Source organism: Leishmania martiniquensis, chromosome 27 (assembly GCF_017916325.1).
Source record: "Leishmania martiniquensis isolate LSCM1 chromosome 27, whole genome shotgun sequence".
Taxonomy (NCBI): Eukaryota; Euglenozoa; class Kinetoplastea; order Trypanosomatida; family Trypanosomatidae; genus Leishmania; species Leishmania martiniquensis.
Genome location: NC_090162.1, coordinates 630,921 through 657,602, shown reverse-complemented (window position 1 = coordinate 657,602; position 26,682 = coordinate 630,921). Strand labels below are relative to the sequence as shown.

Here is a 26,682-nt window from a genome sequence, read left to right as displayed (position 1 = left end):
TCACACACGTCGCTCGGGGTGCGTCGGCGACCTTTCAACAGGCACATCCCTGTCACCGGACGCACTCGAGCCCGTCTCGCGCTCCAGCAGCTGCATGATCTCGCGCACCGTGTCCCCAACCTTCAAGTCGAAGAACTTCACCGTATGCAACTGGCCATTCAGCACGTACGCGTCCCCCAACTCCGCATCACTCAGCTCGTGGTAGTCCTCCGCAGCAATCTTGTCCATGAGCGAGCGCCACCGCCGCCGCTCCGCGTGCGCCGCGTGCGCGCCCACCGTTGTTATGTCATACGAGGCTACAGGGCTCTCGCCGCGCGCATGCGCGAGATACGCTTTGAACAGCGGCGCAACGTCCTCGGCAAGGTGCGCGGGTGCCGCTGCAGGAGTCAGCTCGCTGGCACCCGCAGCCGGAGCATGCGCCGGCTGAGCGTCAGGGGAGGCCTCGCCGGCCTCATCCTCCTCAGCAGTTGTGGGCGGCGGAAACAGCGGCGGAAGCGCCTCGATGATTTCTTGCACCGCGTCCAGCGCGTTCCTCGGGCCCCCGGCAGTACACGCTCCAGCAGTCACGAGAGCTTCACCTCCTGCGCTAGCCTGCCCCTGCGCCAGATGCGCGCTCACCTCCGCTGCATCTGCTGCACGCGCACGCATAGCGGCCTCCTCCGCCTCGAGCGTGTCCAGGTCCAGCCCCAGGAAGCGGCGGTAGTACACCTCCCGGGCATCGGCCGTATCGCATCCGTGCAGCACAGCGCACGCCTCCATCAGCGAGAAGTAGTAGTGCCGGTCCTCGCCGGCGCCCGCCTTGCAACGAGCCTGCCGCTCGATGCGCTCACGGAAGAATGTCTGGAAGCGGTCGCAGAACCGCATGCGCTGCTCATTGAACAGAAAGCGCGCGCTCTTTACCTCCCGCGTCGTCTCGTCCAGGTCCGAGTTGAACAATACGCGGTCGCCAGCCTCGCCGCCACTTCCGACAAGCGCGCCGCGTCGCTCGCGGTTCATCACACCCGCGAGCTGCTGCCGCGCCCGCGCAAGCTCCAGGTCGCTGTACGCCAGCGCAGAGATGTCCGAAGCCATGCGCGTGCGGTGCTTCGACGACACGAACTCGCGGTGGATCATCATGTTTGCACCGAAGTCCTCCTCGTACTCCACAGTGTTCGCCAGCGGCATCGGTCGGTACGCTATCTGCAGCGCCTCCTGCGCCGTGATCCCGTTCGTCGGCGCCGCGCCGCTGCTCGTATTGTTCGGCGACCACGCGGTCTGCCCGTGTTTGCAGCGCGCGAGGCACCGGGGCGCACGACGCAGCATCGCGCGCAGATCGCACTGTGCGTGCTGCCAAAACTAAGCCTTCAGCGCCCACTAATTGGGTGGTGTGGCGTCAAGCCTCGAAAAAGAGAACGCGAGGTGCAGAGGGTGGCGTGGCAAGGTGACCAGCGAGGTCGGCCCACTTCGAAGGGGGACGCGCGAGTGGCGCAGGCGAGGAGGCAGGGCGAGGGGGGCGATAGAATTTGGCCAACAGAACGCAGAGAAAGCGCGCGAAGCATTCCTCACTTGCGCGCCGAATATAGCAAGCCAACGCTTGCCGTGGCGAAGGACACGAGAGCGGAGAAAGAGGGCATGGAGGCCCACAGCTGATAGTACGAGGAGGAGAGCGCGTGAGGGCGGGCGGGCAGGTGAAGACAGCAGGCGGCACAGAGCACCCATTGTTCCCCTCGGAAGCCTCTGTATTTGGTCGATGGGTTCGCTTCCGCTTTTTTAGACAGAAATGCGTGTTGGCGAGCAGAGACGAAGGCACACAGTGTGCCCACACCCAACGCGCTTATTCGTCATAGACACGCTAGGGAGAAGAGACAGCATACAAGGGCTACCGTTCTTCGTCAGAGTGGGAAGTCGCACCCGCCACAGTACTGCAAGACACACTCTAGCACAAACACCAGGCACCTGGGAGTAGCATCACCGGCGAAAGACAGACGTACCCTGGTCCCAATTAAATGCCAGCGAGCGCATCATCCATATTGGAGGTAAGTCAGCGGGTGGTGAGAGCATCATCCGTCGCTCTCGGGCACCTCTGCTGCGGCGCGAAAAAGGGGGAGGAGGGGGAGGGAGGCAGTCGCCGCCTCTCCCGCGGCCCTCTTGGCCTGCCCGCCTTCCTCCTCACTCCACAGTCCTACACCGAGCCGGCGCCTGCATCGGCGCGACCGCACGACTCCCTCGACTGCTCCATCTCCGCGTTTGCGGATGTCCGCAGAGGAAAAGCAGGAGTGGGGTTGGGGGCGCGGCGAAGGGGGTCAGCGGTGGAGGCGGAGCGCTGGGAAAGCCCGCCGGACTCCAGCCGCGAAGCACAGCTCAGCTGACCTGTAAAGAGGGGCCAGCGGCGCGCCAGCGTGTGCGCGTGTGTATTTGTGTCGTGTGGGAGAGGCAGCACACACACACACACACACACGGCAGGCAGCGGCCGGCCCATTACGCGGCCTTCTCCTTAGGCGCCACCGCAGCCGCAGCCTCGCGGGCCTGCTTGCGCCTCCGCACCTCCTCCTTCTCGTTCACCAGCACGAGCTCCATGCCGGCGTACCCGGCCTCCGCGCGGTGGCGGTAGAACAGCTCCTTCAGCGACTGGAAGTACGCCTCCGACACGCGCCGCACGTCGTCGGGGTTGTTCTCGTCCGCGTCCTTGGGTATAGTAAGCGGCGGCCCCACCACAAGCGTCAGCGGCGTGCGGAACGGCACAGGCAGACCAAATCGGCCAAACGGAATCATCGGAACTGGAAAGCCCAACAGCTTGAGCGAGACCCGCTGCATGCGCGGAAACTGCAGCAGCCCCAGCACGTTGTTCTCCCCAAAGCACAGCAGCGGCACCAGCGGCACCCGCGATGCGATGGCGAGGCGCACAAAGCCAGTGTGCTGCGTGATCAGGGTCAGCCTCCGAGCACTCACCTCCGTGTGCAGCATCTCCGCCTGGCCACCTGTCACGATAAGGACGCTGTTGCCGCGCGCCAGGCTCGCCTCCACAGAGCGCCGGCTCACGGACAGGGCACCAAGGCGCAGGTTGAAGTCGCGCAGCAGCGGCAGGTTGAAAACGACGCTCGCGATGTGCGTCGACACATAGCTCTTCGCGTTGACGCCGATTTTGCGGGCCCACTCCGCCGTCAGAGGGGCAAACAGCGCCGTGCCGGGAAACACACCATGGGGGTGGAAGGAGAACAGATACTGCGACGTGTCGTCCCGCATCTGCACGGCGGGGTCGTCCACAATCACGCGGAAGTCAAAGTACTTCACCGCGTCGGCGAACAGGAAGCTGCGCGCAAACTCCGTGAACCGCATGCTGCGCTGCAGCCCGGTGTAGGACGGCTTGCCCGCGTACAGCGGGATGTACCACAGCCACGCGCCCAGCAGCGCGCAGTCGAGGACGTGCACGCCAAGCGCGCGCACCATCGCCAGCGACAGGCCGGCATCCATCAGCTGCACGCACATCTGGTACGTCAGGTAGCCGATCATTGCGTACACCGAAAGCCTCATCGCGAGCCGCACCTGCGCCAAGCTTCCGCCGATGCACATGGCAACCGTGCCGCATGCAAGGAACAGGGTGCTGTGCCGTGGCACAAGCAGCGACGGCAGAAACAGCACGCTCCCAGCGATCAAGGGGAGGCCGTACAGCGCCCACGCCACAGCCGTCACGCGCACCGCCACCACGAACGGCGGCACACCGACATTCGTCACGTACGGAACGACAGACAGCGCCAGCGTCAGCGCGGTGAGGGCGAAGCAGATTGGCAGGTAGGCCTCGATCACCTGCACCAGGCGCGGCGTGTACTGTGTGAAGAAGTAATAGACCAAGAATCCGATGGACAGCGGAGTCACGGTGGCGAACAGAATGACGAGGACTTCCATAAGGTTCGAAACGCCTGCTGCCCACATGGAGCGTCGGCGCCTCCGGTCAGGGGGGCGTTGATCCTGCGCTGATTGCCCCTCGGATGCAACGCCGGTGTTCATGGCACGTTCCCACTGCCGCTTTGTGCGGCTGAGGGCTATCAGGGTGCAAGGCACGGACATGGACAGGCTCATCACTGCCAGCACAAAAGGCACACGCGTTCGGCGGGACACGCTGCTTTCGTCGCTGTAGTGAAGATAATGCTGTGCATCACGTCCAAAGAAGGCCACGACAGGCGTGTAAACGCGGCCGAAGGCGATTGCGGCAGAGAAGGTCAGCAGAGCCACGATGCCTTCGCCGTTCACCTCCAGAATGGTCGCCTCACCGCGCCGGTAGGAGAACAGCGGGACCGAAGTGAAGATAAATACCTGACTTGCCACTGACAGCAGCGCTGCAATCACCATGGCAGTGGCCGAGACTTCCACAGACTCAATCGTCGTGGTGAGCGTCACCAGAAGCGCGCCTGCGTAGCAGCACCAGCCGGCAAGCTGCCGAATGACGAACGCCGGCCCGCCGCGGAACGGCATAAATGCTGCGTACAAGCTTGAGTGGCGATGGAGGACCGCACCGTATCCAGCGTGGGCGCCGACGCAGGAAATTGTGCAGATGATCATCGCGGTCACCGCGAACCCCAATGACAAGATGACAATCTTAGCCATGAATGCAGCGACCACGAAGAAGGCGGCTGACGCGCAGCAGAGGAGTGTCACAATGAGACGCACGCCTTCGTGACGCTGACGTTGAGTGTTCAAGTCCTCGCCAGCACAGGTCCAGTCAAGGCGTTCTCCGCTTTCGTCACCGCCCCCCGCGCCAGTCTCATCGTTAGTACCAGTGCTGACTTGGCTCGGCGCGCGGGCGCTCTTCTCGGTGCGTCGCGCTATCGCAGGTTCGTTGTAGATGCTCAGGAGATTGTCGGTGCACGGGATATCAAAACTGTGCAGAGCTGCTGTCATGAGCGTTTGAAAGGCCAGCTGGGCCACGGCCTTCTCCTCGTCCGACTTGTCCGCCAACTTCTCGCGCATGAAGCGGCGCAGCTCCAGGAACGACTCCTTCGCCAAGCGCTGCTGCAGCGCCGTCGCCATGGTGTAGCGGGCCTCGATCACAATGGACACCGTAATGAGCACCACCGGAATCAATTCAAGGACCCCGAACAAGGTGTACATGACATGTCCGTCCTCCATAAGCGTGTGCCACTCCATGGGCATTCTGTTGGGGCTGCTCACCAGAAGAGTCCCGAAGATGATGATGATGACGAAGATGGCGTAGATCATCCACCCGAGCACCTGCAGCGCGACAAAACTGCCGCTGCCGGAGAAGGGGTGAAACACCTGCACACCCTTGTCCCTGCCCGAGTAGTGCGTCAGCGGCACGCACGCAATGAAGCAGATGTTGGCTATCATGATCAGGCGCACGTGTGGGAGCTCCACCTCGCCCCACACGTGATGCAACGAAATGTCGACGAGCAGCCGAAGCAGCACGTTTGTCAGGCATAAAAGGTAGCCAAAGATCATCTCCCCGTTCATGATGTACGCGGTGGTGGCCAACTCCTCCGACGTTGGGCTGCCCGTGTCGGGTGACGGCGCGGCATCGGGGCGGGGTGGTGCCCTGGAAAGGTTGAGGGGCCCCTGGAAGGTATCCCTTCCATTGACCAGCAGCGACGAGGCCGGCTTCACCGCCCCCCCTGACGCAGCCTGGAGGGTGTGCCGTCGGAGCATAATAGAGCTGAACAGTCGTACCGCACACGTCATGCAGAAGACACTGAGCGTGGACATCACCGCCTCCAGCGAGGCAATGAATGGTGTGCTGCTGGATAGAAAAAGCGTGAAGCTGATGATGGAGGCGACGTACAGCAGATAGCTCAAAGTCTGTAGCAGCAGCACCGGGAGCGTCTCAGCGGGGCGGCTGTTGGACAGCATGCGGAAGTGATCGCCGTGCATAACTGCGCCAGAAACGTATACCATCGGCGTTGGCAGCAGAGAGAGAAGCTGCGCCAGCTGCGATACAAGCAGCAGTACCTCTTGATACGTCCAGTTCGTCCCCTCCACCGTCTCATCGAGGCCGTCGGGGAAGTTCTGTGCGTAAAAGAAGATGCTCACGTTGAGGAATGCCAGTAGAAACGCCGCCGCCACAGCCACCACGCCGCCCAGTTCGAAAACACTGCTCGGAACGTCGGGCATCTCCTCGATAGCCTCATAGCGCATCGTGCGCACAAACATCAGCAGCGCAATGCAACTCACGACACTCAGTCCCTGAACAGCTAGCACAGAGGAGGGCTTCACAGTGTGCGCACGAGAGTCCGCTAGCAGCAACACGTTGGCGATTACTGCGGCGAGGTACATAAATCGGGACAGCCACAGAAGAATGCTGTCAAAGGCGCGATGCATACACAAGCGGAAGCTGATGAAGCCGAGGGAGCGCCGATGCCCAATGAAGAGCAGGCTCAACGTGCCACACGTCAGTGTTATGGCGAGGTTCACGCGAAAGATAATTTCCTGCAGCCCTGGAAAGTGGATGGCCACCACGCTAAGCATACTTTGTGCCATCAGCATCGACACCTCCAGCGCGCTCTCTGCGTTGGGGCGGCGGCGCAGATACTGCAAGAACGCTGAAACACCGTTGTCAGCCAGGAAGGCGGCACTGGTGCTTGGTAGCGCAGTGACCGGTCTCGGCTCCGATGCCTTAGCGGGATCGTAGTAGCTGAAGCTGCGCAGCGAGAGCAGTATAAGAATGTTGCCAAACAGCGCCAGCACGCCTATCGTGCTCATGAACCCGTGCGAATGTTTCGCTTCTGGCTCGAAGAGCAGCCAGTAGGCCGCCGTCAGAAGAAGCGAGGCCGCCACGCACGCGACTCCAAAGCACTGCAGCAGCACAAACTGCACCCCACCCGCGAACGGCTGATAGAAGCGATACGCCTGAGGGCCGTACTTCCTGCGGCCGAGAAGGTACACAAAGACGCCGGCTAAGAGGTTCAAGTGTGAGCCAAGGGCCAGAAAGAAGATGAGCGGGAACTCGGGGTACTGGTTCACGTACACGTCTGACAGAACAAGTGAGAAGAGCCCTGCAGCGCAGTCCACCACCCACACGGTGAGGAGAGAAACCGTGGAGAAGTTCAGTACCTCAAATAGGGCGGCCGTATCACCATCGAGGCCCGAGTCGAAGGGATGGCACGCTGATGACGCACCGCCCGACCTTGACATCTGTGCTGTCGATTCAAGCACCGTACTGCTGCGACGTATGTGCAGAGAATGTGCGCTTGTACGATCGGTGAAGCGGTTTCCTAGCTGTGGGCTCGTTATCGCTGAAGGCGGGGTGAGCAGCTGCGAACAACTAGTTGCCTCTGCCGTTAAATGCGAAGGCCTCATCGCCCTCTCTTCCGTTGGCACGCGCGGAGGTGATGTGTCGCAGGCATTGGACTTGGACGGCATGGCCGCGTGGCACCGTCCCTGCACGCCGCTAAGCTGCCTGGACGTATTGTTCGCTCCGTCAGAAAACGAAAAAAATGATGAGTGGCACCAAAATAAAAGGCGCCTCTGCGTGTGTTGGGCAGTGGCGATGCCGAAAGGGAGCGAGGAAGAGTCGCTCGAAAGCACACCACTCGGGAGGGACAACAAAAAAAAGAGAAAGGAAGCAGGCAGGGGGATAGGCGGGTGGAAACAGTCCGTCAGCTACTCAGGAGTAACCGCACGCGCACATATACACCTATGTATATGTCAGTCCTTCAGCGATTTCTCCAGTATGAGAGGGGCAGAGACAGAGAGGGAGGGAGGGAGGGGGAGTAGGCAGGCAAAGAGATGCAGCAAGAGGAAGAGAGGTGCGCACACAGGACATGAGCATGCCCGCATGTTCGCCTCGATCGATGCGAGTTGGGCTGCGCTTTACACCTTCGGCGGGGCTGTGCCACTGACGCGTGCCCACGCGAGGCTCGGCCACACACAAGAACAGCCCATGTGCAGCGGCTTTTACGGGATGGGCTCATCGAAAACCAGCGGTAGCGCCTTCCCTCTTTTCCCTCTGCGTCACGAGGGCCGCAGCTGGGCACCGTACATATTCCTCCTTCCATATTTTATCCCTTAGCCTGGGAGAGGCTCAGCAACAGAACCGGGTGGGAGCCAGTAATACTGTCCAGGGTGGATTAGCGCGTGCGATAGCGCATCTGCAAGGGATGGTGCAGCCCGCCACGATCAGGTGCCGTCGAGGAAATGGTCGCCGGCATCAGGCGTGATGCATCGCTCTGACTCCTTCGTGTCGGGGGTGCTTGGCACCAGCGAACACAAGTGATGACGCGTTGACAGGGATAAAGATGCCTCTCGGCTCCCTCACAGAAAGTGGTGCACGGAGTCCCGGAGACGTCAGATGAGCTGAGGTGAGCCCCACCCTTCCCGAGAAACCCGAGAGTCGGAGGAGAGCGGAGGAATGCAGCTCAGCGTTGCAGAGGCGCCAGAGCCGCTCTACACATCACAGCGCTCCTTTGCACGGAGCCGCACACAACCCGCACGGCAGCGCAGATGAGCTCCGTGCAGTGACCGCCAACTGCAGAACGTTCCAGTAAACTACGTCAACCAACGGCTTAACGAAGCGACTGCTTCGCTTCGTCAGGCGGCCAAGCGACAGCGCAACCAACTTAAAAGGGGTGAGCAGTCGGTGCATATGCAAGACGGCAGGATCGCGTCACCGTGGGCAGCTCGCACAGAGCACGCTGCTGCGAAAGCACGTCTAGAAGTATGCTAGAGGAAGAGGAAGGAGGGAGGGCCAACACTCACATCGCAAGCCAAGTGATGTCGCGTAGAGCTACTCCATACCGATGGCCTCCCAACCCTTTTCTGGGCAGGGATACTGCCCTCTCGGTGAGCCTCTGCGGTGGCTGCGGCTGAGCGCTGGCCGGCCGCAGCAGGGGGGGCAGGGGGAGTAGCCACGCTATGCGCGAGGGCTTCACCAATGACGCAGGCGGAGGCGTTGAGATCGCTGTGGCCGAAGGGCTTCTTGCCCCTAGTGCACCGGTGGTCTACTCTCGCACCATGACGCTATTACCGTTGCGCTCTCTAGGCTTCAGCACACGTTTATTCCTCACTGAGCGACCCCCCCCCACGTATGGACACGTCGCCTCCGTTGAGGAGTTCCCTCGAGCTGCAGGGCAAAGGTAGCGGGTAAAAAGGAGAAAAAAAGGGGGATGGGGAGCAGGGGCCGACGGAGGTGGCCGGCGGCAACGGAGCGGCAAGCGAAGGCAGCGCCAACGCAAGGCAAAGCAGCAGCAACGAGGAGCCACGAGGTGCGCAGAGGAAGAGGCAACTGCCCAAAGCATGGGGTAAGCGGGCGCTCAAGTACCGGCCGTCTATAGGCGAGGCTCGCGCGTCGCTAATGCAAAGGAGCATCTGCCCCTCCCCTTCTCTGGAGGGCTCTGGCGCTCTCGACGATCTACGCACCAGCGCTCCGCTGGGAGAGGGAGGTAAAGGGGCGCCGCGGCTGCCACTCAGCGATACAGTCCTTTTCCTTCTGGAGAGCTCCCAAAGACACAGAGTGATTGGCTGTGTAACACGTGAAGATAGAGCGAGTGAGTGAGGGCGTCGGGCTGGCGGACGGTGAGGCAGTGAGGGCGGAGAGGCGGCACGGATGCAGCCGCCCAGAGGAGATCCGCGCCCAATGAACAACAAAAAAAAGAGAAGGGAGTAGCTGAAAGGGCACCGCTGCGGCTGCTGATCGGCTCACCAACAAGCAGCAAGGATGCAGGGGCGACTATCAGGACGAGACCTGCGCGGCACTGTTCCCCCCTCTGCTTTCGTCCTGCTGTCGACGAGTGTAGATGAGGAAGAGAATCGCGACGATGATGGTGAGGGCACACACACACACCATATATACATATATATATATGTATATATGCATGTATGTGTGTGCGTGTGTGAAGGCAGCGATGAGTCGCGGACGGTTTTGGCCTGCCCCTTCTACCGCCATCTCCTCGCCCCTTCCACGCCGCGCTGGCCGAGCCCGCTCGACGAGAACGTCACCCGCCGCCACAGTACACCGCGGCTAATTGAAGCGAGCGAGAACGAACGCCAGGCGAGAACCAAAGGAGTTGAAGAGAGAAAGGCTGATGAAATGAGAAGGAGGAAGGTGGGGGAGCGAGCACCGCGTGACGTTGCAGCAGCCACGGAGGTGAACACTAGATCGAGAGAGGGCGCATGAGGAGGAAGCGTAGTGAATTCGGATGAGGCACCGGGCAGGAGATAGAGCCCTGCGCCTCGCACAACTCGCCAGGTGTGCGAAGCTCTTTCCTTGCCCCTCCCTCCCCCTCTTGTGCTTGGAGAAAGAGAGAGAAGGGCGACTGTGAAAGACTAAGAGTACATTTTGTTTTCTGCAGAGTACATTTGCTTCTTCTTTATTCGAAGGGATGGTCGGCCGAGTGCGCGCGGGTGACAGCGGTGGCCGCCTGCTCAACGAGCCGCTCCACCTCTCGCCCTGACGCCGGCGGAACAGGTCTGCGCGCCGAGCGAGAGTAAAGGCGAAAAACACAGAGACAACGACAACGGAGAAAACACCCGTGTAGAGACAGCAACAGGCGCGCACGCGTAACCAAAAAAAAAAAAGGGTGCGCGCGCGCACGGTGGCCCAGCAAAGACCCAACGGCATTGCAGAGAGCATTCGCAGCAAAGCTGTCTTACCCGGCTTCCTAAAGGCACGTCTGCCACCCATCATCCCACGCACGCAATCCACCTAGGAAGAAACGCTGCCTAGCGCTCCTCATGTCGAGGGTCCAAGCACATATCGACAAAAGATGCGCATGCATCCACACCTCGCAGCCGTTCGCCCCCCCTCAGTGGCATGGACCTTCTCTTTTATCCGCATCCGCTCATGAAGGGGACGCCTCAAGACCCTTCAGCTGAGCTTCACGCCGCAGCTGCTCCTCGAAAACCTCTAAATCCTTCAAGCAGCCGTCGATCGCGTCTTGCAGTGCCTTTTTCGGGGCAGGGATGGGTGTGTCCGTCCCATTCGACGCTGTCTGCACGCGCAGTTCCACGTTGTGCTTTGTTGGGTGCGGTACGCGGTAGCCAGCAATCTGCACGAACGGCGACTCGTGCAGCTTCATGCGCAGCAGATTCGCCAGCGTGTGGTCCTCCTTCTCCATCTTGAACAGGGAGGAGTTGGCCATTGTGTTTGAAATCTGCTCCACAATCTTGCGATCCCCCGGCAAATCCACCAGACTGTCTGGTGTGATGTCGTTGCGGGAGATTAGCATGCCATGAGGGACCGCCATTGCTGCTACCTGTGCGAATACTGCGGCGGATAACGAAGACAAGAGCGAGATGCGCGTAGGCGCGTGAAAGAGAAGGGGAGTAGGAGTGTAGAAGAGGCGTGACGTGCGCGCCGACGGGCCCTCAGAGTTCCTATGGCGGGTCGGGGAGAAGAGCAAAGCAAAAAGGAAAGGTCAGAGTGCCGTGAGTGAGCGGGGGGCAGAAGAAGAGAGAGTGAGAGAAAGTGATGGCGGTGGGACATCCTTCAGAGAGCTTCTCCCCTTCCTCCCTCCCACCGCCTGCGCCGCCCCGGCGTATTCGAAGCGGTACTTTTGGTTTTCGCGAGGCGCCTTGACGAACCCACCGCTGCCGCTGTGAAGACGACTCTGCGTTTGTGCGTCAGTGAGGGCGGCAGTGCGCTCCCGCACCGGCGCACCCCCATTCCCCATACGCGCGCCGGGGCACCGACTTCCACCGAGAGAGCAGAAAAGATGCGGGAAGGACGGGGAGGGGGGAAGAGAAGAAATATGGAAAGTCCGGCGGTACTGTGCTAGGGCGGCGGCCACGGCGCTGCGTGTCCCATAGGTAGCCTCTACTCCACTTCTTTGTGCGCATAAAGAGTATGGCGAGAATCGTGAGCAATCGATGAGCAACGCAGGAGCGCGACGCAGCCCACATAAGAAAAAAATAATGCAGTATTCGGAGAGCTTATCATCACAGACGGAGCTCGTCGATATGCGCCCCGTGAGGTGCGCCTCGCGTGTAGCCGGGCTTCTCTGTCAGGTGCGCGTCGCAGTTCAGAGAGAGGCCGCCGCGTCAGGCATTCCGAGATAAGTCGAGCAGGGGACACCAGCGCCAAGCCACGACGCCGATGTGGCTCCGCCGTGTCCACTTCCATTTTTGATACCCTCGTCGCAGATGGCAAGGCGCCATACACCGGCTGAAATGCCTCCGGTGGCGCCTTCGGGTTCGACAAAGGCGATGCCGCGCGCTACGAAGTCGGTGGCATCTCGAAAGCTGCGGCAGAAGTAAGAGGGCCAGTTAGTCCATCCTCCGCTCATGCTCCGCCCGCTCCTCCGAAATGGGCACGATGGCGTCGCCAGAAGAGCACGACGCCGTATGCTGTTGCAGAGGCTCGACGTCAAACGCGTCCGTTGCGGCCGCCATGGGGTAGCGGGTGTAGGGCTTCAATACAGGGTATTCGCTCAGCCTGCACGGGAACCATGATCGAGGTCGTGAGGCCGCTGACGAGTTCGGAGTCTGGGGCACCAGTGAGGACAGTGAACATGCCTACGGTGAGGCGAGCCGCCAGGGTTGCCGCAGTGCTGCTGCCACGGACGGCCACGTGACTCATATGGCTCTAAAGAGGATATCGCACAATGAAACTGTGGTCCACATAGTGGAAAAGTGCCTTTACCGCTTCCTGGACTGCTGTGGATTTGAACCTGCTGCCTCTGTGATATGCAGAGCGCTTACGCGCAGTCAGCGCTGTACCTGTATGCAAGGGCGCCCGTGGCTCTTGGACGTCGTGCAAGTAGATTGTCTACCGACACCGAAATGGAGGGAGGGAGCACAGGCACGTACACACACGCATGCACAATGAGGGGGAGAGGAGCCCTCGTCAGAGAAAAAAGGTCGAGCAAGGGATGGGAATGCCGTACTGAGTGAAGAGAGGTTAGACGAAACGGATCGGTCTCGTTTGCCCCAGGAGCGAGGCAGCGGCCCCCTCTCCTCCTCCTCCCCCCCGGTACCGCGCCTTCTCAGTCCAGAGATGGGAAAAAAAAGAATGCGGGAAATGACGAAGTGCTTTGCCCACTCGACCTCCTCTGACTGCCATGAGAGGAGGCCATCCGGCCCCCACACACGCACACGCCTTCGAACAGCCCGTCAGCCGCCACCTCACACTTGACGAAATCAAAGGCGGAGGCTGCGTTGTGGTCGCAGGAGAGGATCCTCGTAGCGAAGCTTGCGCCTCCTAAGGAGGGCTTCGTGTACCAGCGATACTGTTGAAGTGCTCTTTCGTCTTCGCTTGTTTCCGGAGAAGGTGTGTGAGAGAGAGAGAGGGTGGACTGAGGCGGGGGGATTCTCGCGGTGAGGACCGTTGTGGTGGGCCCGGTCCCGGCACACGCACATCCGCTGTGAAGATGCGCGTCTGCGTGCCGGCGGGGGCCGCCGAATTGCACGAAAGCAGCCCAAAAACAACAGCCCGAAAACGGCCCCAAGAAAGTATTGACGCCCTCTCCCACCGAAAGCGTGGACAGGCGAGCTCGATGCATTGCAGATCCACCCACCACCACGGCCTTCCCTCCGTCTTCTCCTCCTTGACAAAGAAAATGGTTGTACAGACAGCGAGGTGAGCACGTAAACAGCCCCGCAGCGCACGACCACATCGACACCCCTTCTAATGAGAACACGACAAGCATCAAACAGAGGCATGCGCACAGGCGCGTAAGTAGGCACGTACGGACAACCACATGACGTTAAGAGGGGGGGAAGGGCATTAACCGAGAGCTCTGTGACGCGACAACGTGCATGTGGTGCAGGTCAGGAAGCATAGCAGGGCTTCGAGGGACGAGGCCCACTTGGGACCCCTCATTCTCCCGTCACAAACTGCCGCAGCCCCCGCACTTGTTGTGGGCCGCTAACAGCCTCGCTCTACCCCTCTTTCACACCACCTTCCGCAGCCTTCTTTCGCTTCAGTCGACCGACTTCTGAGCCCCGCGTGCTTGGCCGCCACTGCCGCTGGCTATCTGCACCTGAATCAAGTGACGCTTGTCGAACATGATATCGTGATCGAAGAGGTAGCGCGCCTCGCCATAGGCGATACCGCTACCGATACCGGTGCATAGGGCCACAATGGCACTCCGTGCCGCTGGTGAGCGGGCCAGCAACAGGCCCGGAAGAATGCCGATGGCTAACCCGATCGTGGACTTGCGGATCAGCGTTTCAAGCGAGTGGTCCCACTTCTCATCCGATGAGATAGAAGTGGTGGCGGTGGAGGCCTGCTTCGGTGTGGCAGACATCTTTTTTCGTTTTGCGGTATGCGGCTTTCTGCGCTCCGATCGCCAAACAATCTGCAGATGCGAAACCCAAAGCGATGTCTGTGGGAACGGCGCTGCCACGGTGAGGCACCACAATAAAGGGGGCGCTGCTCCGTCGAAAAAGCCGATCACAGGCGCAGTACGAGATCGAGCCGACACGGAACGGAGAGGCGAAGTGAAAAAAAAATGCCAGTGCGAAGCACGAGAGCTACTCGTGTGCGTGTGTCTGTGTGTATTTGTGTGTGGCCGTGTTTGGAGGGGGAAGGGGAGAAGGAAGGGCCTGTGATGAAGCCGACAACAATCGGCTGCCACGTCGCTAGAACGCCGGAGAAAGTATACGGAAGACAATATGGAGATGAGCGCTTGTTCGAGGCAGTGTGGTCATGGAAGAAGCAGCTCCACCTACGCGCGCGGCCTCCGCTTTCTGTTGAGCTGCGGAAGAAGGTGACGGAGGAGGGGGGCAGCGGAGGAGAATGTGGAAGGGCAATCGCAAAAATACGGCAACGGAGGAGTCTCCTGGCGAGCAGTCATGACCCACACCACCAGTGAGAGCAGAGCGATTCATCAGAGCTCCGAGAGCCGTCACAAGCGAAAGGAAGTGCAATGTCTCACGGGACGAAGTGAAAGACGAGGGGGGGGACGCCGATGAGCGGCTCAGAGGAGAACAGCTTGCCGACGTCAATCCGCTGCCGAATGCGCAAATCGCCCCGGAAGAAGAGACATACGCCGCTTCCCGTGCGATGAAAATCGCTACCTTTTTCATCGTCTCCGTTACCACCTCCACTCCCTCCCATGTGAAACGCTCGGAACGGACTCCACTCGGACCCTTCCCCCCTCCTGCCGACCCGCCGCACCCGTCACGCAGGCTCGTTGACCTGTGCACAGCAGCCGCGGTAGAGCGAGGGGCCACAGCAATGCGCCGGCTCACCCATCTGAGCACGGCCCTTCCCACAGGCTCCGCCAGCGCTCCACTTCGCAGGTCGCCACGCAGCGTCCCTTTCTATGCCCAGCCCCACCTCGCGCAGCCTCCCTCTCAGGGGGCGGGGGAGGGGCTTCGGCTCCTCATACAGGTAGCGCAATGGGGGCCGTGCGAGATGTCTTCGAGTCAGGTCGGTACGTTTGCCCGTCATGTGGGCAGTACGGCAGTCACCACCGCCGCCGGTCTCTCCGACGTGACGCCATTCAGGACCCCATCGCCGCCATCAGCAGCGGCGCATCGCTCGCCCCTCCCCACCCCTCCGCCGTCGGCGCTTCACACAGCGGCCCCACCAGGGGCGGTTCGGGATTAGGCAGCAATGGCGGCTGCTCGGCTTACCCCCCCCCCCGCACAGCGTTGGGAAGCTGAACTGCTGCGGTGCCACGCGCTGAGGCGAGTCCACGCACCCCTGCCGTGCGGATGTCTCTGCGCTGCGCATAAAGCAAGAGACATGCGAAAAGAGCGCAAGTGATGCGCACAGGAAAGTGGCGCGGCCCTCGACTCCCCCTCATACCTCTAGCGCACGGTGGAGCGTCTCGCATGTCTCCTGAGAGCGTGCCCTTACTTCTTCTCATTCCAAGAGAGGAAAAAAAGGGAGGTGCCTATGTATAAGAGGGGGGAGTGAATGGGGCGGCGGTCATGCCGGCCCCGCGGTCAGTGCATCCTTTCGCTGGTATTTGAACAGACGGTTCTCACACGGCGGTGTGGCGACGCTGGTGGAACAGAAAGAGGGGGAGGAGGGAGAACATGACAAGAAACTGAGACGAGCTAAAGTTCGGAAAGGGAGAAGAGGCGCCACTCTGTGATCAGCCGAAAAAAAAGAAGAAACACCGTCGTAAAGGGCACCACACAGCCCCCTCCCCACCCCTTCACCTCCTCTCAAGAGAAGAGGCATCGTCATACATGGCCGAGCGAAAGCGCTTGCAATAGACAAGCGGCACCGCATCATGCTCTTCGACACGCGCGCCGCCGCACAAGCGCGTCTCACTCATCATCTTCCTCGTCATCACGGGACTTACCTTCTCTTATAAGCCGCAGCAGGTGCCGCAACGGCTCTGCGGCAGCGTGGCCTTCACCCTTCGCGCACTGCTCCACAATGGATTCTGCTTCAGCGGGGCGATCGTACTGCATGCAGAACAGGAGCGCTCGTATCTGCGGTGTATGCGGCAGCTCCGTCTTACTCACACATCGAGCATACCCAAGGGCATGGAGGGCGCCCTGGGGGCTGCCACCCAACACGCAAATATTGATGAGGAGGCTCAGCATCTTGCGCGACAGAGGCGCTCCAAGAGCGACAACCTCCATCGGATGGCGCGGCACGGCACCCTGCGATGGCCCGGTGCCTGTCTTACAAATTCGGTGCTCGCTGAGGGTTACCTGCCGACTCTTTACCCAGCTCAGCGCAGACATCCAGTGGACGCTCGACACTGTCGGGGTCGCCTTCGCAGCGGCACTAGCGTCACGACCGGTCGGCCGTTTTGCGTGAATCCGTCGCAGGCGAATGGCGCGATTGTATGCCAACGCACATTCCAACATGTCCTCCCATGACGAGGGCGTCAGAAGACTACCGGAAGGGATGATGTGCTCGTGAAGCAGACGAACCGCCAGCGCCGCTTGCTTCGCCTGCCGCAGCTGTCGAACAAGTGAGCTCAGCAGCTCTGGCGGGGTCGCTGCCTGCGCCGCGCTGTGGCCAAGCAGTGCCGGCGCTGCCGTCGCCCAGCCGTTTTCGTGTCGGGAGCAGTTGCGCAACAACGCGTGGACGACAACGGGGTGGCGTGTGGCCGCTAATGAGCCCGTGGTGCCTCTGCCCTCTAGCGCGGCGTCAAAGTCATCGACTGCCGGGGAAGGAGCCGACACAGACCGCGCCAGATGCGCGGCACAGCTCTGAAGAAACGCGTCTGCCATCACCGGCGTAGGAAGCTTCTCCACTACTACGGCCATCATGGCGGCCGCTGTCGTGGGGGATGCGTGTAGGAGTGGCATGCGAGAGAAGAGAGCCGCAGCAGCGAGCTCCATGTTGTCTTTGTCGGATCGCACACTAGCTGCGGCTGCCGCCGATGCTGAGGCAGGCGAGGTCGGTGAAGTGTGAGAGGGCGGCGCCGCTTCCTCCGTGGCCTCATCGCCTTTTTCCGCGCCCGCCGCGTCGGAAGAGGTGGCGTCCAGAGAGGCGCATCTTCTCAGGAGCTTCCGGCTCGCCGGTGGCGGCCGCTGTCGTTCCGTGCATGCGCCGCTGCCACCGTCTCGCCCACCAGTGTCCGAGCTGGAGGGAAGCAGAACGGTATCGCGGACGCGTGCCCACTCGGCATCCGCCAGCAAGGCCGGCTCGCTCAGGTCGCTCAGCAGCGACAAGACGACTGTCCACGGCAGCTGCGCCATGGCCGCCGTTGCCCGCTGAGCCTTTAGCTCTGATGTCAACGTGGTGCTCGCCAGCAGGTGCGTGAGATACGATACGCAGAGCGGACTTCGCACCGCTGCCTCGTAAGGAACACTCCCGACCACGCTGTTCAGGACGCTCAAAATGTGTTGCTGCGCCCGTGTCGGTGCTCCGCCATCGTGTGCGGACGGAAGCAGTGCGTGAGCGCTGACAGCGGCCGTCAGGGCCGTCGAGCCAGGCGGTCGCATACTCTGAATTGCGTCAGACAGCAGTGGCGGGTCTTGCTGATGAAGGTGCAAAAGCAGCTGGAGCGCATGCGGCCATGCGGCTCGTGTGGCACACGCGTGCGCTGCATCGAGCAGCATGGGCTTTGTCAGCTGGCCATTCGCCTGGTTCAGTTTAAGCACAGCAATGGCTGTACGCCACTGCCGGTGTGGAGCGAGCAGGCGCAGCGTCGACACGGATACGCGGGTCGGCAGCGAGGTGCCGTGTGCTAGCACCGCCTCCTTCATGACCTGCATTGCTGCCTGCCAGCTTACAAGCTGGCCTGCGCCGATCCTCGAGACGTGCCGGTTGTGTCGCAGCATTCGTGCCAGCAGCACCCTATATGTCTCAGCGGCCACCGGCTGGGTGTAGTACGCTGCTTGCAGAATGGAAAGCCCTCTCTCCCATGAGATCGAAAGAATCGCCCTCGAGAGCATGTCGGGCCGATTCACGAAGAGGAGACGGTGCTCGTGATAGAGGGAAGACATGTGTGACACTGGACTGCGCTCCAGTCGCTGGAGGAAGTCAGCGAACGTGTAGCCGGATGCCACAGGAGGCATGATGCAGCAGCACCGACGAGGGTAAGAGCAGTAAGAGTGATTAGTGACTCTAAGGCGAGCACGCAGCGGCTGCTACGCGCTGCTGCCGTCTCTTTGGTGTGTCGTGTGCTGAGTAGCAAAAATCAATGGTGCGTCCCGCGGCTCGCTTTGGTGCTCATCGTATCCGAGGCAGCAAACATGCGCGCGTGTGTCTATCAACAAAACTCCAATGCGGTCCGAGAGAAGGAAATGAGCGAGGCAGTCGTGGGTCGAGCAGTAAGGGGGGATGTGCGCGCCTCCATGTGGTTACTGAGGAGCATTGCATGCAGACACCCTTACACGAGGCGGCGACACCCTCACAACGAGAGATGCTCACGCGCAGACTTGCACGATCATTCCAAATGTCGGCTGCGCACCGCAGTCGTATCGTCCCTCGCTAGTTTTTCTCTTTGTGTAAGCGCGTGGGCATGCATGCGCACGTGTCAGTCGCGATGGACCTCTTTGGACCAGCACAGCTTGCAGTGACGTCGCCGTTGTGGCAATGCCTCCGCTACTTCTTCGCCCCCATCCTTGTAACGGCGACCAAGATACTTTTTCTTTCGTGTGCATGTGTGAACAGCTGAAAGCGAGAGAGTCCCGTTGAAGGAGTCCAGCACGTAGCGGCGCAAGCACGAGGGCGGAGGGGGAGGGGGGACTGGCGGCCGTGCAGTAGCCACCGACCCGCCCGATTACCATACGAGAGGGAACATGTTCCACCTGGGCACCACCTCCTCCACGAGTGCCTCGCGTAGCATATCTTCCGCGGCACGGAGCACCTCTGTCGGGACTCGGTCTCCGCCATTGCCGTGTGCTTTGGACTGCTCCTCATCAAGTATCGTTCGAACCACATCGGCAACGAGACGACGGGTAGCATTGGTCGCCCTCCAAAAGCGTCGGTGCCCGGCAGAGGTGATGCTGAGGTTGGCGGCGGTGAACATTGTCACACCAACGCTGGACAGCACTGGCAACCACAGGACGCGGGCACACGCAATACCCGACCACCATGGCTCGTCCCTCGGGAGACGACCCCCCACGCTTCCCTCTGCGCCAGCGATTACGCCGATGGCGGGTGACGCGGCATCGGGGAGTACGCACAGGAGCATGAGGGCCGTGTTGACCGCGTACATAGCGACTTCACAGGTATAGTGTGGGTCGAGTGCCACCCGAAAGCACACATTCCAGGAATACGGATAGCGGTACCGGCGCCACGCACCGTGCAGTTCCGGTGGCGCATGCAGAGCGTCTGGGGGCTCGCTTCGGGAGGGGCGAGAAGCTGCCAGCCGCGCCTGCACACGCCTCCACAGACCCTCCTCCCAGGCAAACTCATCTGCTGCTTTTGTAGAGAATACCGCGCACGAGGGACGTTGTCGCAGTCGCGCCAGTATCGTATGCACGGTGACCTGAATGACCTGCAGCGACAGGTGCGCCGCAGCAGCGACGCAGAAGACACACCTCACCAACACTAACCGGTTCAGCCAGTGAAACGCACACGGGACGCGGGTGTAGCTCGGCGCGGCGCTCGAAATGGCCGCCATGACGTAAAACGTGCTGCCTGCCACGGCCGCAAAGAGAGTCACGGTGTCACGCTCGCGGAAGCGCTGCACAAGACGCGTCTCGGTGAGGCGCACTGCGCAGTGAAGAGTGAAGAGCAGAAGTGGCACGCGTGTGAGCGAGGGAGACGGCACCAGCGATGACGCGGCAGCCAGAGAGGGCGGGACGGAGGCGACGTCGCAGCGGTGGTCGATCCAGCGCATCCCCAAGAGGGACGCACTTGTGGCGAGGCCAATGATGTAAAAGGCGGTGAAACACTGCTTGCGAGTGACGCGCCGCGTCCCCAGCGACGAAGATGCCAACAAGTGAACCGGTGTCATGCAGCAGCGAGCCAGGGGAGCTGCCGACGCAGCCAAAGAGCCCTCTCCATCTCGTTGGCGGCTGGCACCGCGGACATCTGGAGTGACGGTAGCAGGGGCGGTACGCGCGCCATACGCCGAGAGGTCAGTGAACTCAGCGCAGAAGAGGCGCAGCAGCAGTACAACAATCGATGCCGCCCAATACGTGAGAGCGACGCACACCGATATGTTCTCTATGCATTCGATCCGCATTAGGAGAGGCACGGTGAGAGAATGAGAGTGCGCTGGTCACAGGGCTGTCGTTGGAGAAGAGCACTCACGTGGAGAGAGAGGCGTGGCAGCTTTGATTGGATGGGCGTTGGGTTGCGCGATTCCTCCGAGCACAACCCGCGTCTGTTCACACCAATAAGGCCTGTGCATGGGGAAGGGGGAGGTGCGCCCAACGATTCGGCCAATGACTGGCCGAGAATCGAACACAAAAGGTGCTGAGAGAGAGAGAGACAAGAGAGGGTGAGATGTGCCGGAGTGGAACTATAATGAGAGGGAAGCGCAGCAACACTGAAGCGCTTCTTCCAAGACTGACCGGAAGTCGTCTCTTGGCTGATCTCGCACTTGTGACACAGGGACCCCCTCAACGCTGACGAGCCAAAAGCGCGGCAGCGTCTTCGCGGGCAGAGCAAAAGCGTGGCTGAAGACGAGGAGCAAAATTTTTTTCCGTCGCTCTCTTTTGTTTTCGCCCGTGCGCATGCGCGAAACTCGCGCGCTGATGAGCGACGTAGCGGCGCGTGAAGCAACGAGAGAGGGCGAGAGAAGAGGAGAGCGGGGAGACTGTAGACGCGGGTGACTTTTTTTGTCGTGCGCTGCTCGTTGCGCTCTCGTCTGCGGTAAAGACGGTGACTGCGGAGTAACGCTACAAATGGGGCGGAGTGACGCCGACGACTGCCGGCACAAAGGCGCCATACATCTTGTCAGGCTCCGAAACAGCGTAAGAGAAGCGGATAAATAGATGACATACACGTCGATCAAGCGGGAGGACGCATGAGATAAGCAGGCGTTGGGGGGGGGAAGTGGGGAGAGTCCGACAATCGGGAGCCGGGGTGCGTGCGCGCCCGAACCACTTCCGTTGCACAACTTGAAAAGGGGCGGATACGATAGGTGCACTGTTACGCAGAGAACAGAACAGGGAAGGCAGCAAGTGCCAACTGCTGCCTTTGCCGCCTGCCCCTCCACTGCTGCTGCTGCTTTCGAGACAGTGGCGGTGGCAGTGGAGACACGCAACCGGTATAAATGACCCGTTCTCCTGTGGCGCTCCCCGCGTCGCTGACTCCTCCTTCCTACGTCTTGAAAGACCCACGACCGTGGCACGTTAAAATGCAATGCCGGGCGCGCACCGACTCACAGCCCAGTCGCAAGCACATACGCATACGCACACACTCTATTTTTTTCATTGGGAGCACCGAGGCCGCTTTGCCCTTGAGCAGCCAGCCCAGGATGACGACCTGCAGTGCTTCGCTCAGGCCCCACGTCTCACTGGGAGCTTCGCTAGTGATGACCATGATGCGCAGGTGCCTCCTTGCGACGGACGTCTGGCTCTGGGTCTCCGGGCTCCCAAAGGTAACTAGCCAGGAAGTTCGTGCCGCCCCAGCGAACATTCAATTTGTTCTCTGCCACCTCCTGTTGAAGCTGCTCGTACTTGATGGCGTGATCAGGGTCATCGAGGTCCAGCTGCCTAAAAAGAAAGTTGGAGGCCATCGCCCGTTTGCCGACTTGAGCGATGCGCGTGCGCTGGCCTATCGTGACGTCGAACGTCCAGTAGAAGGCAACGGGGAAGATGACGCCAAAGGCAAAGAGGATCTGACTCTTTCCGTCCTTCACCTTTGCAAAGGGCTGCCCCCACCAGCCGGGGTTGATGGCGATGGGGTAGAAGGCAGGCACACTCGCATCACCGTGCTCACCAGGCACACGCGCGTACCGACGCGCCACACGGCGCATCATGCTATTCCTACGAGCCTGCATAGCTTGCGAGCCCGTTGTTGTTGCTCCGCCTGCGTGCTCCGCTCCTTTCCTCTGGCGAAGAGCCCCTCTCCCTCGACCTGCGGGAGTTGCACCTAACGGCTTCTACGCAACAGACCACTTCAGTCCAACGGGGACGCAGGGGAGAAGGGTGAGCGAGACGTGATCGCCCTCTACCGTTGCTCTCCCTCTCTCTTTTTAATTTTTTGCAAGCGCGAGAGCTGAGCGCGCCGCAGAGCCGATCCCTCTTAAGCTCGTAGTGGGATGACGTATGCGCGGGTACTTTCACTTCTTTGCTGCGTGTGAAGGTGAGGTAGGGAGTGTCACGTTGAGGGCGTTCGGGGTCGAGTGTGGGCTGCGGGCGCAGTGCACCGAGACAGGGCTCACGAGACAAGTGTGCTCAGCGGTGTTGCGGTGAGGGATGTGCTCGGTTTACCGGACACAGAGACAGGCACAAAAAGAGAGAAAGGCCGGGAGGCAGAGGCGGTGAGGACGAGTAGGGGAGCGCAGCTGTCACCAACTGCAGAAGTGCGTGTCGAACCATAAGAGGAGGGGGGACACATCCTGGCCAGTGATTGCAATGCATCGGTGTGTTGTGTGTGTGCGGCTGTGGTCGTAGCGGAGTCGCTCGATGCCACTCGAAGGCGCAAAGGCACTCTTGCCATAGTTCCCCTCCTGTTCATGCGCGCACGCGCACTCGCATGTCTCTCTCCGAGCCGGCTTTCCCCGAGTGGGGGCAGGGAACGGTTTTTTTCGGAGGGCGAGTGCTACCTACCAGCCCCTGCTTCCTCGAGCGAGGGCGTAACACAACACTGATCATGCACGTTCCCACGCAAGCATTAGGTAGTAACGCAGAGTGGCGTGCTCTTGCTCTGTTTTTTCCCTCTAAGTGTCTGGTGCGCGCGCAAAATTTCGCAGGGATGATAGACGTCTCCTTCGACCTCCTCTTGCCTTCCCCAGGTCGCTTGGCAGTTCCCAAGATGAGAGAACAGGGGAGGGTGAGGTGGACGAGAGAAAGGCAAGACGTGTGCTTGTGTGTGTATGTGTGCACGTGCCGCACATGTACATGGTGAAGTTGTCTAACCAGAGCGAAACACAGAGGGGATGGCTGCAAGCCATAACAGTGATGACGAAGAAGGCGATGTACAAGAGAGGGGGAGAGAGGACGACGAGAGGGACACGGAGTATAATGTAGGCAAACAGGCAGGAGGAGGGAGAGGTGCGGACGAAAACGTCGTTGGCGAAGGAGAAATGGTAATGGGTTTGTGATTAGGAAAGTGCAACCGCAACGAAGGGACAAAGCCCATCACGCGCGGCGGAGGTCTACATGCCTTCAAAGGAAGACAGTGAAATCGGTAAGAGGGGGGAGAGGGAGGGGGGTCGCGCGCACGACGGCGCACTGACACGCACACGCACACAGAGGTAAGATGAGGAGACCAAAGAAGAGCGAGCGATCGAGAGAGAGAAAACTCACCGCTCAGCGACAAGGCGCGCACACACACACAGCCAAGAACAGAAAAATGGCAATGGCGCAAAGGTCTCCTCTGAACGTGTATGCGGTCTCTTTCTCTCTTCTCCCGCCGCCGCCGCCACCCAACACGCGCACGCACACACACAAACAGACAAAGTCAGCACCCAAGAGAAAAAAGAAGAGAAGGAAAGCGCAGTCGAAGTGGCACATCTATCGTTGTCGTCGTGTGAGCCGACATCCGCCCACGTGTCGTTGAAGGGGTAGCCGTAGGAAGGAAAGAGAGGGCAAGGGCGACGCCTACGAACTCTTCTTACGCACCTCAAAAGAGACTGCGCCTTGCGAAGGAGACAGGTGGCGCCTCTGTTGCGACGGGATAAGCGTGCGGCGAGCTGCGCAGAGTCGTATACGAGGCTGGAAGCGCTGCGGTAGCTGCTGCAGCCGCGCCAGTCGCCGGCGCCCTCCCGCTTGTGTCGTGACGTGTTAGCGGCATATGGTAGTAGTTCCCTTTCAATGAACTCGGACAGGAGCCCACATCGCTAATGTCGATGCGGGGGCCGCCCAGGTCGGCGGAGCCGCGAGTCATTTCGCGCGCAGTAGAAAAAGAGGCTGTCGGCAGGCCACCAGCTTGCGTCGGCGTCACGCGCTCCGTGTAGAAAGACCGGTGCAACGACGCGGTCCGCCGCTGCGCTGCTGCGGTCGACGGTGCCAAACCACCCAGACGCCCCTCGATTGTGGCGGAGAGGACTTTGATTACATCGTGCAGCTGATTGTCCAGTCGCTTCAGCAGCCTTTCTTCGACCTTCTTCATGTGCTTGTGCAGCTTATGCTCCAGCACCGACTCGACATAGGCGCGTAGAGCGCCTTCGGGAAAGCCAACTGAGATGTTGCGGTGCGTCAGACGCTGATCTAGTGCAGCTATCTGTGAGGCAGGGGCCTCGGCGACAGCGGTCACGGTCGGCGGAGGTGCAACGGGCGGTGGCGCCGGCGGCGTTGGTGGCGCCGAGGCCACAGCGCCCATCTTTCGCATTTCCTCGCTCCGCTGCTCTGCCTCCTTCCGACGCTCCATCGCCTGCTGCAGCAGCACACGCCTAATCATAGCGAGATCGTCGCACTGGCGCTGCACTGCCTCATTCAGCCCCGCAACTGTCTGCTCGAGCGCGCTTAGCCGCGCGTCATGCAAAGCGCTGAGCTCTGCTGCTGGAGACGGTGCACCAGGCGGCGGCCAGACCGCCAAAGTCATAGGTGTACCGCTTATCGATGCTGGCTGAGGAGGTTGGCTGCTGCTTGACTGCGCAGATCTTCTGTTGCGGCTACGCCCTGCTCGGTCAGCGCGGCTTCTGCGGCGACTACTGCTGCTGCGACAGTGATGCCGGCGGTGATGACGTCCTTCGGTCGAGTCGGTCTCGCCACGATGACCACCCTTACCATTTGCGTGGACTTCGTGACTGCCCCCGTCTGTCCGGGCTGCGGACGCGTCGTCCTCGCACTCGCTGCCCAGCAGCCTTGCGGGCGAATCCTGTGGCGCGCTCAAGAGCATATTCTTTCCTGGGCTGACGATTTTGATCGGCTTCAGCATCTTAATATCTTCGTCAAGATCACGGAGCAGCTGGCTCATGCGCCTGCTGCTGCGCGCCCCTCCTGGTGAGAGAGTGCCATCACCGCGGTGCACTGACGCAGAGGGCCCTGAGCCAATGTACACCCCAACATCCGCCGAGCAGCGGCCGCGCGGGGTCGCGGTGGGGGTGGGAACGGCACCAGGCAGCACCGACGCCGGTGGGACACGTCGCGGTAAAGGGCTGCAGTCCGCCCCGCCTGCGGCAACGGTTGGTCGAAAGGCGCATGCAAGAGGAGACATGTAGGGTGACGCTGCGGCAGCAGATGGGTGCTGGGCAACTGAGTCGCGATAAGGGAAGTCTTCTGTCGCAGTCGCAGCGGCTTCTATTTGTTGTCTGTGCACGTTGTAATTCGGACCGGGGTCATGCTCCAGTAGCACAATGTTATTCATGTACGTCGGGCCTGCACCAAACGTGTCCATGATACGAAAGCGCACGTACAGATGGTCTTGCGGGATGGCTTTCGGAAGCCTCCATACCTGAGTGCCAGCGCCGGGTAGCGCCTGGCACACAAGGAGGGTGCTCACTGTGCCTGGCGACGCACCAGACGCAATTTCGACCATGCGGGGATTCGTAAGGTAGTCGTGCCATACGTGCCAGCCGGCGTACTGCAGCGGCGGGTGGGATGGAGAGAGGGAAACTGTCACGTGCTGCGGGGCGTCTCCGGTGATCCAAAGTTGGTCCTCGCGGGGCTGTAGTAGGTTGGAGGCGGTACTGGCAATGTGCACCGCCTCGTGGGACACTTCCGCAATGCGCGCTCCATTCTCCTCCAGTGCCCAATTGGCGTCCGACATCAGCAGAGGCCGAGGCCGACCGTGAACCTGTGAAGCGCACAGGCGAGACAAAGGGTAATGCCTCCCTAACACGATGAAGTCTAAACGCAAAGGCTAAGAGTACTCGACACGAAGCATCGAAGGGCGCCTGGCACAGAGCTGCGCCGCTTCTGACACCGCGGGTGTGTGGTTGAGTGGGCTGAAAATGTAAGCCGCTCCACAGAGAGGGAGAGAGAGAGGAGACGGCGCATATGGAGAGCGGGACAGCGGGATAGAGGTACACACACACACACGCGCAGATGGTGGTGATGGGAGGAGGAGGAGGAGGAGACGCCGACGGTGGAAGCAGCAAATGAAAAGGGACACCGTGAGGCATGAAGGATGTGTGCGTAAGGGCCTCAGGGACGTGGGTGAGGGGCGACTCTCACGCCTACACATACAGGAGAAGCGGGTGGGTGCCGAGCCACTGCCGCGTCTCCGCGCGCGCAAGCACGCACGCACACACACATACACACGCATGTCGCCGCTTGCGAATCTGCTCCACGAGAACACCCCCTCGCCCCTTCCCAGGAATGAGGGGGTGG

The 26,682-nt window shown here is 60.8% G+C and overlaps 10 protein-coding genes across 10 annotated transcripts; all 10 read right to left on the bottom strand.

Annotated features, from left to right (window-relative positions):
• Positions 1 to 1,302, bottom strand: LSCM1_03506 (uncharacterized protein; the record flags this gene model as incomplete). The annotated part of the gene is made up of 1 exon (XM_067321048.1): positions 1 to 1,302. One exon carries the CDS (start codon positions 1,300 to 1,302, stop codon positions 1 to 3), a length of 1,302 nt encoding a protein of 433 aa, XP_067177658.1.
• Positions 1,303 to 2,457: 1,155 nt separating this feature from the next.
• On the bottom strand, positions 2,458 to 7,347 carry LSCM1_03505 (uncharacterized protein; the record flags this gene model as incomplete). The annotated part of the gene is made up of 1 exon (XM_067321047.1): positions 2,458 to 7,347. The coding sequence occupies one exon, from the start codon at positions 7,345 to 7,347 to the stop codon at positions 2,458 to 2,460; it is 4,890 nt and encodes a 1,629-aa protein (XP_067177657.1).
• Positions 7,348 to 10,763: 3,416 nt separating this feature from the next.
• LSCM1_03504 (uncharacterized protein) lies at positions 10,764 to 11,168 on the bottom strand (the record flags this gene model as incomplete). The annotated part of the gene is made up of 1 exon (XM_067321046.1): positions 10,764 to 11,168. The coding sequence occupies one exon, from the start codon at positions 11,166 to 11,168 to the stop codon at positions 10,764 to 10,766; it is 405 nt and encodes a 134-aa protein (XP_067177656.1).
• A 774-nt stretch (positions 11,169 to 11,942) lies between these two features.
• Positions 11,943 to 12,206, bottom strand: LSCM1_03503 (uncharacterized protein; the record flags this gene model as incomplete). The annotated part of the gene is made up of 1 exon (XM_067321045.1): positions 11,943 to 12,206. One exon carries the CDS (start codon positions 12,204 to 12,206, stop codon positions 11,943 to 11,945), a length of 264 nt encoding a protein of 87 aa, XP_067177655.1.
• Positions 12,207 to 12,286: 80 nt separating this feature from the next.
• LSCM1_03502 (uncharacterized protein) lies at positions 12,287 to 12,499 on the bottom strand (the record flags this gene model as incomplete). Its single annotated transcript, XM_067321044.1, has 1 exon — positions 12,287 to 12,499. The coding sequence occupies one exon, from the start codon at positions 12,497 to 12,499 to the stop codon at positions 12,287 to 12,289; it is 213 nt and encodes a 70-aa protein (XP_067177654.1).
• A 1,342-nt stretch (positions 12,500 to 13,841) lies between these two features.
• On the bottom strand, positions 13,842 to 14,168 carry LSCM1_03501 (uncharacterized protein; the record flags this gene model as incomplete). Its single annotated transcript, XM_067321043.1, has 1 exon — positions 13,842 to 14,168. The coding sequence occupies one exon, from the start codon at positions 14,166 to 14,168 to the stop codon at positions 13,842 to 13,844; it is 327 nt and encodes a 108-aa protein (XP_067177653.1).
• Positions 14,169 to 16,146: 1,978 nt separating this feature from the next.
• LSCM1_03500 (uncharacterized protein) lies at positions 16,147 to 18,360 on the bottom strand (the record flags this gene model as incomplete). Its single annotated transcript, XM_067321042.1, has 1 exon — positions 16,147 to 18,360. The coding sequence occupies one exon, from the start codon at positions 18,358 to 18,360 to the stop codon at positions 16,147 to 16,149; it is 2,214 nt and encodes a 737-aa protein (XP_067177652.1).
• Positions 18,361 to 19,067: 707 nt separating this feature from the next.
• On the bottom strand, positions 19,068 to 20,480 carry LSCM1_03499 (uncharacterized protein; the record flags this gene model as incomplete). Its single annotated transcript, XM_067321041.1, has 1 exon — positions 19,068 to 20,480. The coding sequence occupies one exon, from the start codon at positions 20,478 to 20,480 to the stop codon at positions 19,068 to 19,070; it is 1,413 nt and encodes a 470-aa protein (XP_067177651.1).
• A 1,290-nt stretch (positions 20,481 to 21,770) lies between these two features.
• Positions 21,771 to 22,244, bottom strand: LSCM1_03498 (uncharacterized protein; the record flags this gene model as incomplete). Its single annotated transcript, XM_067321040.1, has 1 exon — positions 21,771 to 22,244. One exon carries the CDS (start codon positions 22,242 to 22,244, stop codon positions 21,771 to 21,773), a length of 474 nt encoding a protein of 157 aa, XP_067177650.1.
• Positions 22,245 to 24,031: 1,787 nt separating this feature from the next.
• Positions 24,032 to 26,119, bottom strand: LSCM1_03497 (uncharacterized protein; the record flags this gene model as incomplete). Its single annotated transcript, XM_067321039.1, has 1 exon — positions 24,032 to 26,119. The coding sequence occupies one exon, from the start codon at positions 26,117 to 26,119 to the stop codon at positions 24,032 to 24,034; it is 2,088 nt and encodes a 695-aa protein (XP_067177649.1).
• Positions 26,120 to 26,682: the final 563 nt, after the last annotated feature.